General features: G+C 46.2%; 1 protein-coding gene across 1 annotated transcript; it reads left to right on the top strand.

Moving 5' to 3' along the window:
- Positions 1–2,657: 2,657 nt before the first annotated feature.
- Positions 2,658–16,838, top strand: GRPEL2 (GrpE like 2, mitochondrial). The gene is made up of 4 exons (XM_044277474.1): positions 2,658–2,785; positions 10,014–10,164; positions 13,579–13,660; positions 14,733–16,838. Exons 1-4 carry the CDS (start codon positions 2,712–2,714, stop codon positions 15,080–15,082), a joined length of 657 nt encoding a protein of 218 aa, XP_044133409.1. The 5' UTR covers positions 2,658–2,711; the 3' UTR covers positions 15,083–16,838.
- Positions 16,839–18,931: the final 2,093 nt, after the last annotated feature.

The raw sequence follows: 18,931 nt of genomic DNA, 5'->3' as shown, positions 1-18,931 counted from the left end.
GAGAGAATAACTACATAAGGGTCCATTCACACATCTATGTGTGTTTGCCGGATCCACGGAACCGCAAAACACGGACATCAGTGATGTGCGTTTCACGTTTTGCAGATTGCACATCGCCGGCACTTAATAGAAAATGCCTAATCTTGTCCGCAATTGCGGACAAGAATAGGACATGTTCTATTTTTTTCCGGAACAGAAATGCGGACTTGGATGTGCGGGTCTGCATTTCCGGAGCCGGGCCGCACGCGCAATTTCGTTCCGGACGTGTGAATAGGACCCTTAGGCTGAAACATTTCGACTCACTCCTTTCTTTGTCAAGCATAAAAAATTGTTGTGGAAAACAGCTACTTAGCAGAGTAACCATAATTTGATAACCAGTCCTTAAAGGGGTTCTCCAGGCTTTTAATATTGATGGTCTATCCTCAGGATAGGTCATCAATATCAGATGAGCTGTATGAAGGGAAGGCGTGCGCAGTGTGCATGTGCCGTCTCCCTTCTCTCTTCCTGTTCACTGCTATGTCTGTGGCAAGCAGGAAGAGAGAAGGGAGACGGCACATGCACACTGCGCACGCCTTCCCTTCATACAGCTGATCTGATATTGATGACCTATCCTGAGACCAAACAGGCCAAGCACTCATAACACCTAAGTCACGGGTGTACAGTACACTGTGCTTGAGCACTACCCGCATCTATTATGGTAACCAAGGTACCAGCTCAAAAACGGCAAACAACCTACAAAAAAGAAACGAGCCCAAAACAGTACCCATAAAATATTATAAAGCTTTATCGTGTCTACAAATAACAGAAACATTTTTTTTTAATTAAAAATCACATGATGTAAGGACAGGTGGCAGAAAAAGCATCCTCCAGAGACCACATCATTTACAAATGGTGGTGAATATGGAAAGGTGTGTATATTATAATGTATGGTCTGGACTACAAGCACTGGGATGGCACCCTGTAAACAACGTAGCTACAAATAGTGCCAGGAATAAATAGTAATAACTGTGTCCAGACCAGAGTATAAAAAAAAACAACGCGCGTTTTGGCGTACCTTCGTCTGGGGGTATCTTTGTCAGATGAAACGCGCGTTGGGGTCACGTCCACCACTGACCACAATTGCAAATGGGTGAGTTTGAATATTGTTTTTTTATACTCTGGTCTGGACACAGTTATTACTATTTATTCCTGGCACTATTTGTAGCTATGTTGTTTACAGGGTGCTATCCCAGTGCATGTAGCCCATACATTATAATATACACACCTTTCTGGAGGATGCTTTTTCTGCCACCTGTCCTTACATCATGTGATTTTTAATAAAAAAATGTTTGTTATTTGTATAATGGGGGCGCTGCGGAGTTCCGGCAGAGGCCCGGCAGCGTATGGCGAGAGGCCGTTCAAGTGAAGAGAGCTTAGCCCCGCCCAGGCCAGTTGATACTAGTCGTGACGTCACTGGGCCGGCGGTAAACAGTGAGAAGGCCGGGACGCTGCTGGAGCGCCGCTGCCTTCTCAAACAACTGATCGGCGGGGGTCCTGGGTGTCGGACCCCCACCGATCAGATGCTGATGATCTATCCAGAGGATACATCATCAGTTTAAACAAACTGCAGAACCCCTTTAACTATAAAAAAATAAGTTATGGGGTCAGAATATGTTGCTGGAAAGAAAAAAATGATTTTACACAATGTTTTTATTTTTTTCCAGTATTAAAACACAATAAAAACTATATAAATGTGGTTGTGGTATTGTAATCGTACAGAGCCAGGAGTCAGGAGATAAAGGGCATAGGTCAGTTTTACCACATAGGGAACGCTTTTTTTCCAATTCAACCCCATTTGGAATTTTTTCCAGCTTCTACCAGGGGTGTAGCTGTAGGGGTGCAGAGGTAGCAGTCGCTTCCGGGCCCAAAGACACTTGTGCCGCATAAGAAGACACACAAAGTACTGAGGGAAGGGGGCCCAAGCTGAACTCTTGCACCGGGGCCCATGAGCCTTTAGTTATGCCCCTGGCTCCTACTACATTGTATGCATTAAATGGTGCCATCTAAAAAGTACAACTTCTCCCTCATTTGGCTATGTGAATAGAGGAATAAAAAGCAGGGAGTAAAAAACGGGAAAAAAAAACAAAACGGAAAACTGTCTAGTTGGGAAGGGTTAAAAGCTGCATCACGGGTTAATTCACGCACAAGATTACGCACCGTGTACGTGAAATTTGGTCAACTGTATTTCGCTTTGATTTCCTGCATGCAGATCTGAGTAATCCACCTCAGGCCATTGCTGTATAACTGACCATAGCTATAAATCACAGGGTGCCACATATTTTTTTCTCAATTGCCATGAAATGTAACATTTAAAAAAAAAATGCTGGTTTTCCATGCAGTTCATTCACATCAGTTCTGACATGCGGTTTTTGAGAAATTCTTCAAATGGCTGCAAAATGTGACCACGTGATAGCACAGCTCGCCATACCATGAGGATTGACGCAAGGTTGCTATAGGCAACCCCACTGTTGTTACAGCTAAGGGACGTAGCTCCCTAGCCTAGGTGTAACCGAACGTCACGTGCCCCGCCGGGCAGCCAGTTGCGTGCCGGGAGTTGTAGTTTCACACGCCCCCTTTTTCTATTGGCTGCTGCCCGTGCTCTGGTAGTGGTTCTACTGCGCATGTGCGCCGCGCTCCTACACTAACAGAAAGACGAGACGAGAAGTGTGGACATGGCAGGGCTGAGGATGAGAGCCGCGGCTGACCAGCTTCGGGTATTGCTATCCCACGGGGCCCGGCACAGCAGGTGAGTGCTGCCCTTAAAAGTGAAATGGAGTGGGGTATAGGAGCTGTAGTCAGTGGGGCCCTTTCGTGCGTTACACGGTGGAGGCCACTACTATATGGCTTTATCAGGGCTACTGTACAGTGTCCGTTAGTTACCATAGTAACTGACCGCACGTGCTGCAGGAGGGTCAGCACTTCTCTACGTATCCCCTCTATAGAGCCCCAGTGCATCACATGAGCGGCCCTTCCCGGACTCTGGCGTCCTCAGAGCGATCCTTGTGCTGTCTGGTGTCAAGTAGAACTGGCTTTTAGTTGCCCACAGCAACCAATCCGATGGAATCTGATTGGCTGCTATGAGCCACTAATGCAGTTTTTCTTCACATCAGCCGTATGCTTATTGCACTCCGTGGCTGTATTATGGACCGCATTTGCGAATCCGCAATAAACAGGCACCGGCCCGTGTGCATTCCATATCACGGATGCGGACCCATTCACTTCAGTGGGTCCGCAAATCCGGAGATGCAGAATGGAAGCACTACGGAGTGCTTCTGTGGGGTTTCGTCCCGTACTTCCGTTCTGCAAAAAGATAGGACATGTTCTATCTTTTTGCGGAACAGCCGGATCGTGGACCCATTAAAGTGATTGGGTTTGCGATCCGCTGCGGCTGTCTTCTATGGTGGGTGTTCGTGCATTGCGGGCCGTAGTACGGCCTCTGAGCGCACATGTTCGTGTGCAAGAGGCCTTAGGGTCCATTCACACGTCCGTAATTCTGGGTCTGCATCCTTTCCGCAATTTTTTTTCAGAACGGGTGCATCCCTATTAATTTCAATGGGGCTGCCAAAGATGTGGACAGCACACCATAGTTCCGTTCCGCTTCCCTCAAAAAAGAGAGGGCATGTTCTATTCTTGTCTGCGAGCATAGGCATTTCTATCCTTGGGACGGCCATATGTGGTCTGCAAAATGCAGAACGCACTCGGCCGGTATCCATGTTTTGCAGATGTCTGAATGGACCCTTAATAGCTTGATTTAAAAGGTTACTGGGCATTGGTACAAATATTGGCTATGCTGATGGCCCATCCCCCCTTGTGATTGAATGGGATGATGGGCACTCTACCACCAACAGACACCCCCTAGCCTCCCCCCCAGGGTCTACAGACCTTTCAGAATACAAATAGTTTCCATTTACACAAGAAAACAGGTCAGATTGCCAGGAATTGCCTGGTATGTTAATATGTAAAGGTAGTTATCTAAATCCTACCCCCCCGCTGATGGGGCTGAGCTCCGCACTATTTGTGTCTGCCTTATTACAAGGGGGCGGTCAGGTACCCTCAGGCAACTCTGGCCTAGTCCAGAACCTGGAGGACATCCAAAACTTCCCATGTTCGATACAAAATGCTGATAGTGTGAATGAAGGCTAACCGTCAGACGAGTTGGATTTTCCTAGTTTCGTTCACCTTATGTCTGAGTATACATCTGGAGAATCTCCCAATTGATATACGGTGGCATAAGTCGCCCTTAGGCTCCAATGTTAGAACAGATTATATACCACGTGGAATATGGTTTCTGCAGTCTGCTAAAAAAAAAAAAACGTACACCAATGTACTCTGACACGAGTCCAAAGGGACACCCCTCTAGCCTCCGCTGGGCAAATGGGGGCTTTTAGAGTCAGTTAAAGGGATTGTCCCACGACAACAGCTTGTCCCCTATCCTCTGGACCTCACCGCATGTATATAGTGTGAGCAGTGTACGTATAGATCAGTATGTACTGAATGTAGCGTAAGGCATCACAATCGGATCTGTCCGATGTACTCTAGTAGAACGTCACTGGAGGCTGCAACCACACACATCATCAGCTCCTAGAATCGGGTATTGTAGGCATGTCAGGACTGTTGTGCACGTGTCATGGGTTTGACATGAAAATGTTCCTGCCCCAGGAAGACCCTGCACACTGTAGACTAGGAATATTTATTCATTGGTGTATAGTTCATATTAGATGTGGGGTTCTAGAGCTAAGTACGGTATTGTTTCCGTTGTGGTGTCCTCCTACCCTGTAGCAATGAGTTGGCAAAGTGGTGGGACGTGCTGGTTTCTCTGATGACCCCCTTCTGCTGACATACATCCAAGCTAGGAAAAGTGAGCTCTGTGGTAGACTGCACTTCTTTACAACTACTACTCCTCCTCCTCTCATGTCTGAGGAGACACGTTATGGCCATGTCACATTAATGGAATCTGCTGTGCTGGACTTCTCGGTCCCGGGTGGAAATGACTCTGCAAATGACTCTGCATATGACTGATGCATATGACTATTGCATCAGAAAGAGTTTCCGCAAGCTGTGCACTGTCTGTTGTGCTCTCCGGGTAATCCTCGTGGTTGGATGGAATTGGGTCACAGTGGTCTGGAGAGGGAGTCCTGTGTGTGGCCACCTCTAGGATTGGGATCTTACACATTTCACCTCTGTGCCGGGGAAATTAGTTTTCTTTTATCTGCCTTGGTGGCCCCAGCTCTAGTCAAGGTGTTTGACTAAAGATAAAGGCCAGTGTTGGTTCACACAGCTGCAATGTTTGTGGTGACACCACCATTAAAAATGCCTGAGTGACCCCATGCCAGGGGGCCTGTTTACACAATGGGCCCAGCTATGGTTCCAATTGTCTCCCAAGCCACTAGAAAGGTTGAAGTCGCTTTTCTCTAAGATTTGTCTGCATTGGGTCCATAGGGTTAAGGCTACCTGCACGTTTCATATACGTATGCAGAAAAAAAAAGGAACGGACACGGAAAGAAAATGCGTTTGTGTGCATGAGGCCTAAGGGCTCATGCACACGACCGTATGTATTTTGTGGTGCGCAAAAATTATGGATAATGTTCGTATTTTACAGAACAGCTGGCCCCTAATAGAACAGTACTATCCTTGTCCATAATGTGGACAATAATAGGACATGTTCTATTCTTTTGCAGAACCGAAAAACGGAATGCACACGGATTAACTTCCGTATTTTGTATTTTTTTGTGGACCCACTGAAATGAATGGTTCTGCATACGGTCCGCAAAAAAAAAAAAAAACTGAATGGCAACAGAAAGAAAATACGCTTGTGTGCATGAGCCCTTGTGCTGAGGTTTTCCTGCACGGAAATCCATGTGGAAAAGGCGCGTGTAATCTGCAATGTGCAGGTACCCTCGGTGCGCATGAGAACAAGACTGTAGCAGAACAAAACAGCATTTGTTGCCACAAGTAACAGCAACATAGTTTTTAGGGTACTTTCAAACCTGGGGGGGGTTCCACCCCTTTTCTGTACTTTTTTGCTTTTTTTTGTCTATGTATTTATTTTTGCCCCTGCATTTTTGGCAGGAAAAGTGGCTGCTCTGAATGTTAGCTTAGCTGAAGGATCTAGGAAATATCAAATGCAGGACACAAGTGTTTTTGGTTAATGACCATTTTGTTAATTAAGTAGCCCTTTTATAAAAAAACGCAGCATGTGGTGTTTGTGTTTTTGGCGGTTTTCCAGACGTTTGACATCTTCTCTAAGGAGGAAAACGGTCATGAAGAAAATGCTAGTGATAAGACGGACGCACAGGCCCTGATTTACTAACGCATCTGCTCACAATTTGCTGCAATTTGGCACGTCTAGGGTTTCCACATCCTTTATTTCCCCCCCCCCCCCCCCCCCCCCCGAATGCTCCGGCTAGGGGACGGGTTTAGAGCCTGTTCACATCTCGTTTTTGTCGCCAGTCAAGCGGATACATTTAGACATATGGTAAAAGTACACAAGCGTATACAATTTGGTGGTGATCTATCCTTTCTTTAACATATGTTTGAGGGATGTGCATAGGTTTCAATACGTTTGTGTCCGTTTTTTAAGATTTCACAAATTTTTATTTTTTAAAGATTTTATGACATCTGAAAAAACTGGATACCGTTAATGGATGTAAATGTATTTACATTCACATCAATGAGAAAAAAAAAGTGTTACTGTACAGAAATGTAGTGGAAGGGGCTGGGCGTTGCTGAAAAGGGGGACCTTATATATGCCAATATGAGCTACTTTTGTGTGCAAAAAGCGCTTGAAAAACCACCACTAAAATATCAGAGCCAAATTTAATTGTGTAAATACAGGGGAAATACGTAAAAAAAAAATATATAAATAATAATTCCACATATAAAAAAGAAAAGAAAGAAGCTGCGGTAAAAGACGTATGGTTTTGGTGGTACAGTATACCTCCACAAAGTGCAATAACCAGACTACGCATAATGGTATTATCGCACACTGCTGTAGTTTCACAATGCAGCCCCATGAGGTAAAGGGGTATTTGGGTTAGAGCAGGCATCCTCAAACTGCGGCCCTCCAGCTGTTGCAAAACTACAACTCTCAGCATGCCCGAACAGCCTACAGGTATCAGCCTACAGCAGGGCATTGTGGGAGTTGTAGTTTTACAACAGCTGGAGGGCAGCAGTTTGAGGATGCCTGGGTTAGAGAGTCATCCCCTATCCAGCTGAATACCCCTGTAAGGTCCTTTTACCCTGGTTGATGATCGGACACGTTATCAGGAACAAACCAGACTTTCCTAATAACTGCCTGATCATGAATGGAGATGAGATCACTTCTTTCCTAGGAATATCGTTCTTCCTGCGCAGCACTGATGCTGGCTGAAAGACGAGTTTTTATACAGGCCAGGTATCGGGAATAAACTTTTTCTATAGGACCTGTACGAGCCACAGGGCTGGGGCAGGAATGAAGCCCATCTGGAGATCTTCTGCTGTGGACTTTGGTTTCTAGCTATAGCTTGTGTGCAGAGTGGGAGGAGGGGAGCATTGAGACTCCATTCTCCTCCTTCGCTCCTTCACGTAGCCTCAGTCAGCGAAGGAGAGGCACTGCACTGAAGAGGGGGCGAAGCCTCCATACTGACCGCGTGGTTTACAGAATGTTCACATCTGATGACATAAGCTAGAACAAAGTTCCACTCTTTACTACATCGTTCTGCTTTATAGCCTTCACAGAAACGTATAGCGAAAGATCGGCACTAAGGGTACTTTCACACTTGTGGTGTTTGATTCCGGCAGGCAGTTCCGTTGCCTGAACTGTCTGCCTGATCAGGCAAACTGTATGCAAACGCTGTCATTTTTTCTGATCAGTCAGAAAAATGCATTGCAATACCGGATTCGTTTTTCCGTAGTCAGGCAAAACGGATCCGGTATTTATTTATTTTTCTCATTTTTTAAGTTCTGGGCATGTGCAGACCAGAAGAACGGATCCGGCATTTCGGTATTTTGAATGCCTGATCTGGCACTAATACATTCCTGAGGAAAAAAATGCCGGATCCGGAATTCAGGCAAGTCATCAGTTTTTTCTGCCGGAGATAAGGGCTCTTTCACATCTGCGTTCTTTTCTTCCGGCATAGAGTTCCGTCGTCGGGGCTCTATGCCGGAAGAATCCTGATCAGTTTTATCCTAATGTATTCTGAATGGAGTGAAATCCGTTCAGGATGCATCAGGATGTCTTCAGTTCCGGACCGGAGTGTTTTTTGGCCGGAGAAAATACCGCAGCATGCTGCGCTTTTTGCTCCGGCCAAAAATCCTGAAGACTTGCCGCAAGGCCGGATCCGGAATTAAGGCCCATTGAAAGGCATTGATCCGGCCTTAAGCAAAACGTCGTTTCGGCGCATTGCCGGATCCGCCGTTTAGCTTTTTCTCAATGGTTACCATGGCTGCCGGGACGCTAAAGTCCTGGCAGCCATGGTAAAGTGTAGTGTGGAGCGGGAGAGCAGCATACTTACCGTCCGTGCGGCTCCCGGGGCGCTCCAGAGTGACGTCAGGGCGCCCCACGCACATGGATGGCGTGATCGCATGGCACGTCATCCATGCGCATGGGGCGCTCTGACGTCACTCTGGAGCGCCCCGGGAGCCGCGCGGACTGTAAGTATACCGCTCCCCGCTCCTACTATGGCAACCAGGACTTTAATAGCGTCCTGGCTGCCATAGTAACACTGAAAGCATTTTGAAGACGGATCCATCTTCAAATGCTTTCAGTTCACTTGCGTTTTTCCGGATCCGGCGTGTAATTCCGGCAAGTGGAGTACACAACGGATCCGGACAACGCAAGTGTGAAAGAGGTCTTACTCTCCATTCAGAATGCATGGGGATATAACTGATCAGTTATTTTCTGGTATAGAGCCCCTGTGACGGAACTCTATGCCGGAAAAGAAAAACGCTAACGTGAAAGTACCCTAACCCCTCACCTATGTGGCTGTATTTGGGATCCAGAATTTGAGGGCCACTGTGGGACAATACGTGCCTCTGATTTTAGGGATTTTCTTCCCTTCAGTTGGGAATCGGCAATAAAAGGACCTGCATAGTCTCCTTCATCACTGTACCGGGTGCATGGCCCCTAACATCCCCATTAACTTCCATGGAATCTCTCTAGCGGAGAATCCTATCTGTATAACATATGTAGACCAGCAAAATGTGAACGTAGCCTTATATATAATTCCCAGGACCTCACACTGCAGATGTGGAATCTGCATCTTCAGCATATTGGAGTGATTGTACGTTTGCTAGACTCTGGTCACATCTTGTGATATAGACCAGCAGTATTCCCTGATGTATACTCATGCCCATAGGTCCCCATGTATCAAGTGTATGACAAAGTGGGGCAGATTTATCCAAACTGGTATAAAGGAGAACTGGCTTAGTTGCCCATAGCCAATCGGATTCCACCTTTCATTTTTCAAAGTAGCTCTGAAAAACAAGGTGGAATCTGGTTGCTATGGGCAGTGGTGGCTTATCTCGTCAAGGTCAAAAGGGTCAGGCATGGTATTGGGTGAAGGTCTGGAGGCCCACATTCACATTAGATGGTTGGCCTACGAAACTAAGCCAGTTCTGCAAGGTGTATGGCCAGCTTTAGACCTTAGCCACTCAGCCTGTTGCACTGATAAAATGCCTTGCGTCCTTTCGATGGTGGAAAAGGTTTGGTAATATCATTGTGATTACAATACAAGATTATGTAAGTTCCCTGTGGTGCAGGATTCAGGAATGACCCCACACCTAAAGGCAGCAGCTAGGAGGTATAGTAATGGGGTCAAGTAAAAGGCCATGCCATGGCTCGATGAACACAATGGCCTCTGTGCAGCGGCCTGCATCCTCTGTCTGCTAATTGAGATAGATCTCCGTCTATTATCCCTGTATACTTCCCACCTGCATGTGTGGTTATTCATTCTTTATGGAGAGAGAGGTTTTATTAAACTCCCCTTACTTGGCAGGTGTTCGGTGTGTGCCTATAGTGCCGCCCCTCAACAGAAAAGTACCGGGGACCAGACCACCGCAGACAACGGTGCTGCCGATCAGTCTTATGCGGCGACATCACTCGAGAGGAAGGCGCTCAAGCTCGAGGAGGAGGTTCGAGACTTAACAGTAAGTTCTTAGTGGCCATACATGAAGAAGGGTCCAGACTGACTGTACATAAAGCGCAAACAATTGTAAATAAAAAAGGAGAAAACCTAGAATGTTCTGATACTTAACATTTGTGTGGTAAAATTCTTTCCTCCCAGGAGATTTCGGCAGAGTAATTTTTTTATTTTATTTTTATAAGCCTGAGGAGCGTGCTTTCTACACCCGTGCAACAAAATTTGTGCAGCGTGCCACACAAAAAACATGCACTAGGTACAGTCAATTGCAGGCCCTCTTCCAAATAAGGGCCCCCCATAAACCTTTCCCAGTCCCTCCGGGTCAGAAGGCTCCTGCAAGGGACCGAGACAAAACAGGTAACCCGAAGCCGGGGGTACACCCAGTCGACCCTCAGCCGAAGCTGAGGGTGTGCCGCGTCTGTGGCTCCGGTCTTCAACCTGGGCGCCACCCCAGGTGTAGCATGGAGCCTCAACTACTAAGGCTGATCTCTCCCAAAGGGAGAGACCAAGGGGTTTGGCGGGGGGGGGGGGGGGGGTGTGGAACTGGGATGGCCACCCCCCTAGATCTCAAGGGGGATACTAACAATGTGAAAAGTGAACACACAGTGAACATAAAAGATAAATAAGTGAATGTGTGCCATTGCGGCCTGGACATTCGACCGGAATTTTTGGATATTCCTCATCTTTTCTGGGCCGAAGCTGAGCAGAGAGAAGTCAGTGTGCTCAAAATGTGTAAAGGTGAAGTGTGTGCAAATGTGCCCTCACTCAGTGGGCTCCCACCCCCAGTGAGTTCAGGTCACCACTCCTGGGGCACCTCTGCACCTTAGGCTTTCAAACATCTCAGGCCGTGGCTTAGATCCAGCAGAGGCCTTGGTCACCTAGTAAGGGTACCTTTAAACCCAAGCCGTACACCCTAGGCTTGCTGTGTGGTTCTCTGCTCTACATCCTGGCAGGACTCTGGCCACCAGGAATCTAAGAACAGATACTACACTTGATCTTAGTTAAAAGGCTGTGAAGCCATAAGACCAGCTCTCTACCCAAAATGAGAGAGCCAGCACGCTGCAAAGTTTGGGCAGAGTAACCAATTTGGTTGGATCTCCCACTTTGACACCCAAATATCCTAGGGATTACATTTTTATGTCTTTCCTTCAGGGGCAGGCCTGAGGGGGATTCTGACTCGGCTTTATTGCACATGCAGCCTCCCTCTCCCCTCCGGACATCTAGGGAACAGGTGTGAAAATATCCAAGATATTTTCCCAGTTGCCCTGGGGAAGAGACAGGCCCCAGCCCTTCTTCATATCTCACAGTTCCAAGTCCTAGCATATCAAACTAGACACGTCCAGGACGCTCGGAAGAGGAGATCCTTCTAGGAAGATAAAGGCGAGTTGACACACCATGTCTGGTGTCCATGAAATGCCCCCATCATACCAGAGGTGATGAGCTGGATTTTGGAGACATCCACCTCCTCAACATTTTACAAAGGACTACAAATAATTGTTCATTCTCTGGTTAGGAACCCCCCTGCTGAAGAAAAGGTGCCAGAGAGTCTGCAGTCCCCTGTCCTGAAGTGTGACCAGCAAACCATCTCTGTGCTAACTATGTCCCGGGGAGCAGTTTGGCTGTTTCCCAGGTACGAGGCAGACAGCACGGCTCGCTCTATGCAGCCTTAAACCAATTCATAAATCAATTACCCCCAACATGGCTGCTGGCCTTGTAATACAGAAAATATAAATACACCCTGTATAGATATGTAAATCACACCGGAATATGATACACTACGACATATAACCATAAAACATATATTATCACTGCAAACATTATAATAATTCCTGAGACCTCCCCCTTTTTAAGAGATGGATTAACAGATCATCTCCTGAGCCCATCTCAATGCCTTCTCCAAGACAGGATTGTGAGTGGAGATCAGCCGACCTCTCAAACAAAGGTCAATCATATCGAGATCACTGGGAGCCATCATAGCTAAGCTGACATAGCAATGGTACCTCTTCCCTCACCTCAGGAAGAGGGCTCACCCCGGTTACCCCGGAACTGGATATCTGGCGGGTCAGTTTTGATGTTGAAGGGCCTATTATCTCTGCGCCCGCCCCACACACACACAACTGGTGACAAGATCCGCCTCCGCGCATCTCGACTTTGAGTCTCATGGTTAAAGCTCACTCCCGATCTTAAAAGGGTATAGTCCCCTAGGTCATCATGTCCAATTCAGACATTACCTCCTCTGGTTCTGGACACAGGTTCTGATGAATCCTGGTCACTTCTGGAACTCCGTCCACGGTGCCAGGTACAGGAGTGATTAGACTGACGAACAGTCCATTGTCAAATGACTCTAATAATCCATGTTGATCAGATGTTTCGTCATCCAGTAATCCATCTGGGTAGTCCCCATTAAGAAGGGCTCTGACTTTGTCAGTTATTTCCATGGTTTTCTCACCCCCCTGACTGGAGTTTTAAGCTATCACAGTGAAGTCATTGACTGCTACAGTGGTCTCCACTGCCTCATACAGTGAGGTATCAGCCACTAGGTCATCATTATCATCCCCAGTTGTCAGTCCATAGTATTGGTGCTGTGGACCTGCAGTCAGTACGGTCTCCATGATGACGGCTGGACAAATTGAAGGGGCTTTACTGGTTAGCTCCATACCTTTTATCAGCAATGTCCATAACTTCATCTGTTGGCCTCTGGACAATAGACTCCTCTACGACAGTGTCCATACCTCCATGTCCAGGGTCTTAGACACTACAGTTCTCCGCTGGATATGCATCCAGTTCTGCAACACCAGCAGAATCTTTGGCCCCTGCATCGCGGGACCCTTTAGGGTCCATTCACACGTCCGTTGTTTCTTTCCTGATCTGTTCAGTTTTTTGCGGAACAGATCTGGACCCATTCATTTTCATGTCAAAATCAGACATTGTGCTGTCAAATATTTTTTTTTTTTCAGGACCCATTGAAAATGAATGGGTCCAGATCTGTTCCGCAAAAAATGGAACAGATCAGGAAAGAAACAAAGGACGTGTGAATGGACCCTTAGTCAGGTCACTGTCCGCCACTGCATTGCGGCTCTCAATGGGACCTTCTCCGATCCGTCCCGGCTGCTGCATGGACGTTGCCTGCATTTTGCGGTCCCCAATGCACGGAACGGCCGTGTGCATGAGTCCTATGGCTTTTCATTGACTTCTGTTGTCTTACACCTGGGATCTCCAAGCAATCTGATATATTATTTTTTTTTGCCAATCTGCCCTTTTTTTTTTTTTTTTTTTTGCTGGTTTGAAAACTAGAATATTTTAATGGACATAAAATTTAACAGAAACCAGAAATTCACCCCTTGTATGTTGTTTTGTCCCATTATAAAGGGGGAATCCAGTCACTACAGGCGGCATTCTCTAATATCCTTCTCTTTGCTAGGAGAGTTACAAAAGAGCAGTAACAGATTCGGAGAACGTTAGGAAAAGGACACAGAAGTTTGTGGAGGATGCAAAACTCTTTGGTAAGACTCTGGTTCCTTCTTTGTAGATCACTCAGCGACTTCTGTCTGACGGAGCAGAAGACAGGACTGCATACATTAATTGCCGTTCTCTCACTTCTTCTCCCTGCCATGAGCATGACAGACAGACACATGATTTGTCATATGCAGTAAATAGAAACTAAGAACTGTCTGTGAGTGACGAGGACAGGGTTAAAGAAGAGAACTACTGCTGCTGTGACCAGTCATTCATCAGATTTTGCCCATAGTATTTCTTATGGAGGACCTGTAACCTCTCCTGACATGGCTAATGTAGTAATTACTTGCGTTCCTCATGAAACGGCTATTTTCTCATAACTGCATGTTGTGCCTTTCCTCTATTATTCCTACTGTAAATGTATGAATAAATTGCTAACTGGGTGTTACCATTCTCCTTGTCAGAGATGGGTGGGTCCCTGCACAGTCTACCACTGCCAACAATGGCTGGACAGTGTTAGATCATGCAGACATGATCTAACATGTGCCAATATCTGAAGTACACATCTCCTTTTGGCCATTACTGCACTGTACCTAAGCAAAGTAATCCACCCCCCTGCTCCTCACCGCTTGGTTCCATCGCAGAGCTTCTCTCCGATGTTTCAGGTTCTAGACCTCTACACATCCAGGTGGGTTCACATGCGCCACTGCATCCAGTCGCAGGCCTTTGCGGTGATGTGTCCCAAGCGGCAAGCCACTGCTTTGTCATGTGTCGCATGGGGTCTTGTCACCACTGAAGCCAGTGACTGGCCGCAGTATGTTACAGGTCTGGAACCAGAAACATTGCTGAGAGGAGCCTCCTCATTTGAAGGGAGCATTTTGAATGTGCAGTACTGGCCAAAAGTAAAAAGTTGCCTAAACTTGGATTAACTTTTTAAAAGACTGAATCAAGTGACTCAAAAGTGCACTATTGTCACACACATTTTGCACTGTCAGTCGCCTTCATGCATTTTTGGCAGTGAAACATGCATCTGATGGTCGTCCTCCTGTAGAAACCGCTGGTCAGCTTGTGTACAGAAGAAGCGCTGTGACATCTGTTCACTCTGGTCTTTTTTTGCAGGTATCCAGAGCTTCTGTCGGGACTTGGTGGATGTGGCAGATATTTTGGAGCAGTCGGTGAACGAAACGCAGCAGAAAGGGATGAAGGATGCGTCAGAAATCTTATCTTTAGTGGAAAAGAAACTGCAAAGCATATTTACCAAACACGGACTACATAAAATGACCCCAGTGGGAGGACCGTATGATCCTTATGACCATGAAATAGTCTCTCATGTACCAGCAGAGGGCAGAAAGCCTGGCAGTGTGGCCACCATACAGCAAGATGGGTACAAACTACATGGGCGAACCATACGTCATGCTCATGTTGGAGTTGCAGTGGAAACGCAAGACAGTGACCAAAATGTGGCCTGATTCAAATACCCTTTCTACATCCCTCGGAAAGTTCCCCCTTATTTATTATAATTAGAGTTTAGTTTACTTGTTTGGTTTCTTTTTTTTACTTTACCTGGAGCCGTTACCCCGCTGCTGGAGTGCCTTATCGTCACCTCCCATTGGTGCAGTTCTCACACTGCTTTCTAGTCATCTCTGGGATCAAGGGACTGTCCCATCTTGATTTTATTTAATTTTATGTTCACTAAATATTTATGGCTAGAGTATTTATCCCGAGTTATATAGAAAAGCAAAAAGACAAAAATGACTGATTAGCTGGTATCAGGTTAACACTCTTGCATTCCTATGGTATTCATTTATTCTCAAGCAATTTCTCTTTTAGTTGTTTTTTATTAAAGGAAGTATTACAATTGATGACTCCTAACTATTAAGGTCCATGCACGCGTCCGTATGTGTTTGCGGATCCGCAAAACATGGACACCGGCAATGTGCGTTCTCATAGAAAATGCCTTTTCTTGTCCGCACATTCCGGCCCCATTGAAAATGGTGGGGTCCGCACCTGTTCTGCAAAATTGTGGAACGGATGCAGACCCATTTTGCGGACGTGTGAATGGACCCTAAGATTGATGGGTGTCCAACCATTACCTGCATTAGGCTCTGTTCACTGCTGTGTTGTGGCTTTCATTTATATGGGAAGATAGCTATGTGCTGGCCATCTGACCCCATCAAAGTCTCCATTAGTTCTACATCAAACTATAGCATTTCTTGCAATTCTTGATGTCAAAAGTGATGGAACCAACATCTACAATAGTTTGTAGTGGATGGCACTCCTTGTGTAGCTGTCGGTGCTCAGTGGTAATGATCAGTATGGATATGGGTAAAGACCACGGCACTTGTATTTAAAGTGATCAGAAATGGTTCATTTATTGTCCATCCCAAAATTAAATCTTATAACACTGGCCAACGTTTCGGTCCACCAGGACCTTGTTCATGGCCCTAGTACTGTGAATCTGAGGCATCGGATGGACAATAAATGAACCATTTCTGATCACTTTAAACACGAGTGCCGTGGACTTTACCTATATCCAAAAGTAATGGAACGACTGACAGACTCTCTGAAGGAAGACTTTGACCAGTGTGAACATAGTCTAATCGTGTTTCCGCAATTTATAGTTGTCTGCTGTACAGATTTCAGTGACACACAGCCGCCACAAGGGGGCGTTAACTGAAGACAGACTTATAGTAACTGCACAGGTTGTAGAAATCTGTCCTCACTTTTCCCCCATGTGGTCGCTGTGTGTTTCTGAAATTGTGATGTACATAGAAGGGAAGACCTTTTACCTGGCAGCACCATAGTGTTGCCACAGATTTTTTTAGATGCAGGCACACATCTATGCAGGTGAAATGGGAACCATTCAAGAGTTGGGTAAGATTATATTTTCAGATATGTTGCTTATCTCACCGTTCGCTGCCATTATAATAGATTTTGCCGCACTGTTTTATGTACACTTTTTGGGAACCTTGGGGAAGAATTCCATGTGATTTCTAGTTGATAAGAGAAACTCCTGTTATCAGCAGAGTGTGGCTGGAATGCGTATTACAGCCTGTAGTCTGTTGTTTGACTAGGAATATGCTGGGAGTTTCATTCTGATAAGGGAGCATTCACACGACCGTGTTGGTTTTGCGGTCCGTAAATCACGGATCCGTGTGTTCCGTATGTCTTCAGTTATCTTTCCTTTTCCGTTCCGCAAGTCCGTATAATACGGACGTGGTGCTTCCGTGTGTCATCCGTTATTCACGGTCCGCAAAAAAAACGGATGGGTAATGAAATGGGGTTTCCTAGAATGTTTTCAGTCCAAGGGTCCGTTAAAAACGGATGACACACGGATGCATTTCCGTGTGCTATCCGTTTTTCACGGACCCAATGACTTTCTATGGGGCCACGGACCGTGATTTGCAGCCAAGTATAGGACATGTTCTAAAACACACGGAACGGACACACGGAACAGACAGCACACGGATGAGAATAAAAGGCATACCGCAATTTTCACGGACCCATAGAAATGAATGGGTCCGTGCATTGTCCGTCAAAATTGCGGAACGGACACGGAAGAAAAACACGTTCGTGTGAATGCTCCCTAATGGAGAGCTTCCAGTAAGAAATCGCAGAACATAAGTTACATTGTGTATTCTGCACAGTACCTCAGAAGTGGACGGGAGCTTCGTGGGAACCATCATTTTGGGGCATGTGCAACACATTTGTCACTAGGGAAGACTCTCTACTGTCCTTGAATGGGAGGAGGGGGTCTTCACATTCCATCCATAAAGACGACTGCACATACCCTTTAAACACCCACAGGATGTACTGGCAGACATGTTTATGTGCTGACAAAACTGGAATCTGCTTGCACTGCACGTCATATATACTACTACTGATGTCAGAAGTGTGAGGTGCGGGCATTAAGGAAACCTTAAGCAGCTACATGTTCATTTGTGCCCATTACTGAGGGAAATGATGTATTAATTTATGCAAATGAGCTCTAGGATTAGAGGAGATAGGATCGCCATAAGGCTGGGTTCACACTTGAGCGTTGCGCAAACGCGCGTTTTACGTGCGTTTTTGACGCGCATTTTTATGCGCGTTTTTGTAATAGTAAACGCGCGTTTGACGCGCGTTTGTGTGATTCACTACAGTGTCCTATGGCCACAAACGCCCCAAAAGTCGCTCATGTACTTTTTGGAGCGTCGGGCGTTTTACAGCGCGATCGTACGCGCTGTAAAACGCCCAAGTGTGAACCATTCCCATAGGGAATCATTGGTTTCTCCTTGTTGAGCGTTTTACAGCGCGTAGGAACGCGCTGTAAAACGCTCAGGTGTGAACCCAGCCTTACTCCTGGAGGCTCTGCTCTCTGCACTTTGACAGGGCCAAGCAGTGAAAACGTCATCATGCCTGGCCTGCAGAGAGAGCAGAGCCTCTAGGTGTAACGGTAACGCCCCCGTTGCTCCTAGAGGCTCATTTGCATATAATAAAACATCACTTTCCTCAGCAATGCAGGCACATATGTACATGGGACCAACACAGATGCCTTCAGCTGCCAAGTGCACATGTAACAGGTCAGCCAGTTTCATAGGTACAGATGCCCTTTGAATGGAGTTAGCCCGTATCCACAGCATACATATTTGGTAATAAGATAATTTTTTTCTCTCACTAATTTGTATTCTAAATGGCTGTATTAGGCCTCATGCACACGAACGTATGGCGACCCGCAAACAGTGGGTCTGCAATATACGGGCACTGGCCGTGTGCGCACTGTATCATGGATGCAGACCCATTCACTTGATGCGGTGCGGAATGGAGGCACGGATTAGAAGCACGCTGAGGTGCTTACTTGGGTTTTCTGTCCATGCCTCCGCACAGCAAAAAAGTAGTGCATGCAAGTGAATGGGTCCGCATCTGCAGACGGTGGGCACACTTGTCTGCACCTGTGCATTGCATGGAACAGAAGCTGTTTTTTGCAAAAGGCATTTCCACGCTGGGTTCCTAAATAGTATTTGGAGCCAAGTTAACATGGACTGATACACAGCGCAGTGATCAGGAATGACCCATTCATTTCTGATAATTCAGCTGCATCTTCAGTCTTAAATATTTTCTCCATAGGCTGTGTATGTTTTTGGAAACTTTTATTATTTTTATTTTTTTCTTATTCTCTTAAGTGATGTAAAATAAAGCAACGTTTAAAGGGGTTTTCCAAGTGTCTATCTGTTTTGTTGTTGACCTATCCTGAGGATAGGTTATCTGTGATTGGTGGGGGTCTGACACCTGGGCCCCTGCTGTTCAGATATTTTCCTAGGCCATGTGATGTCATGAAT

Source organism: Bufo gargarizans, chromosome 2 (genome assembly GCF_014858855.1).
Source record: "Bufo gargarizans isolate SCDJY-AF-19 chromosome 2, ASM1485885v1, whole genome shotgun sequence".
Classification (NCBI taxonomy): domain Eukaryota; kingdom Metazoa; phylum Chordata; class Amphibia; order Anura; family Bufonidae; genus Bufo; species Bufo gargarizans.
Note: the sequence above shows the minus strand (reverse complement) of the source record. Positions and strands in the feature narration are given on the sequence as shown.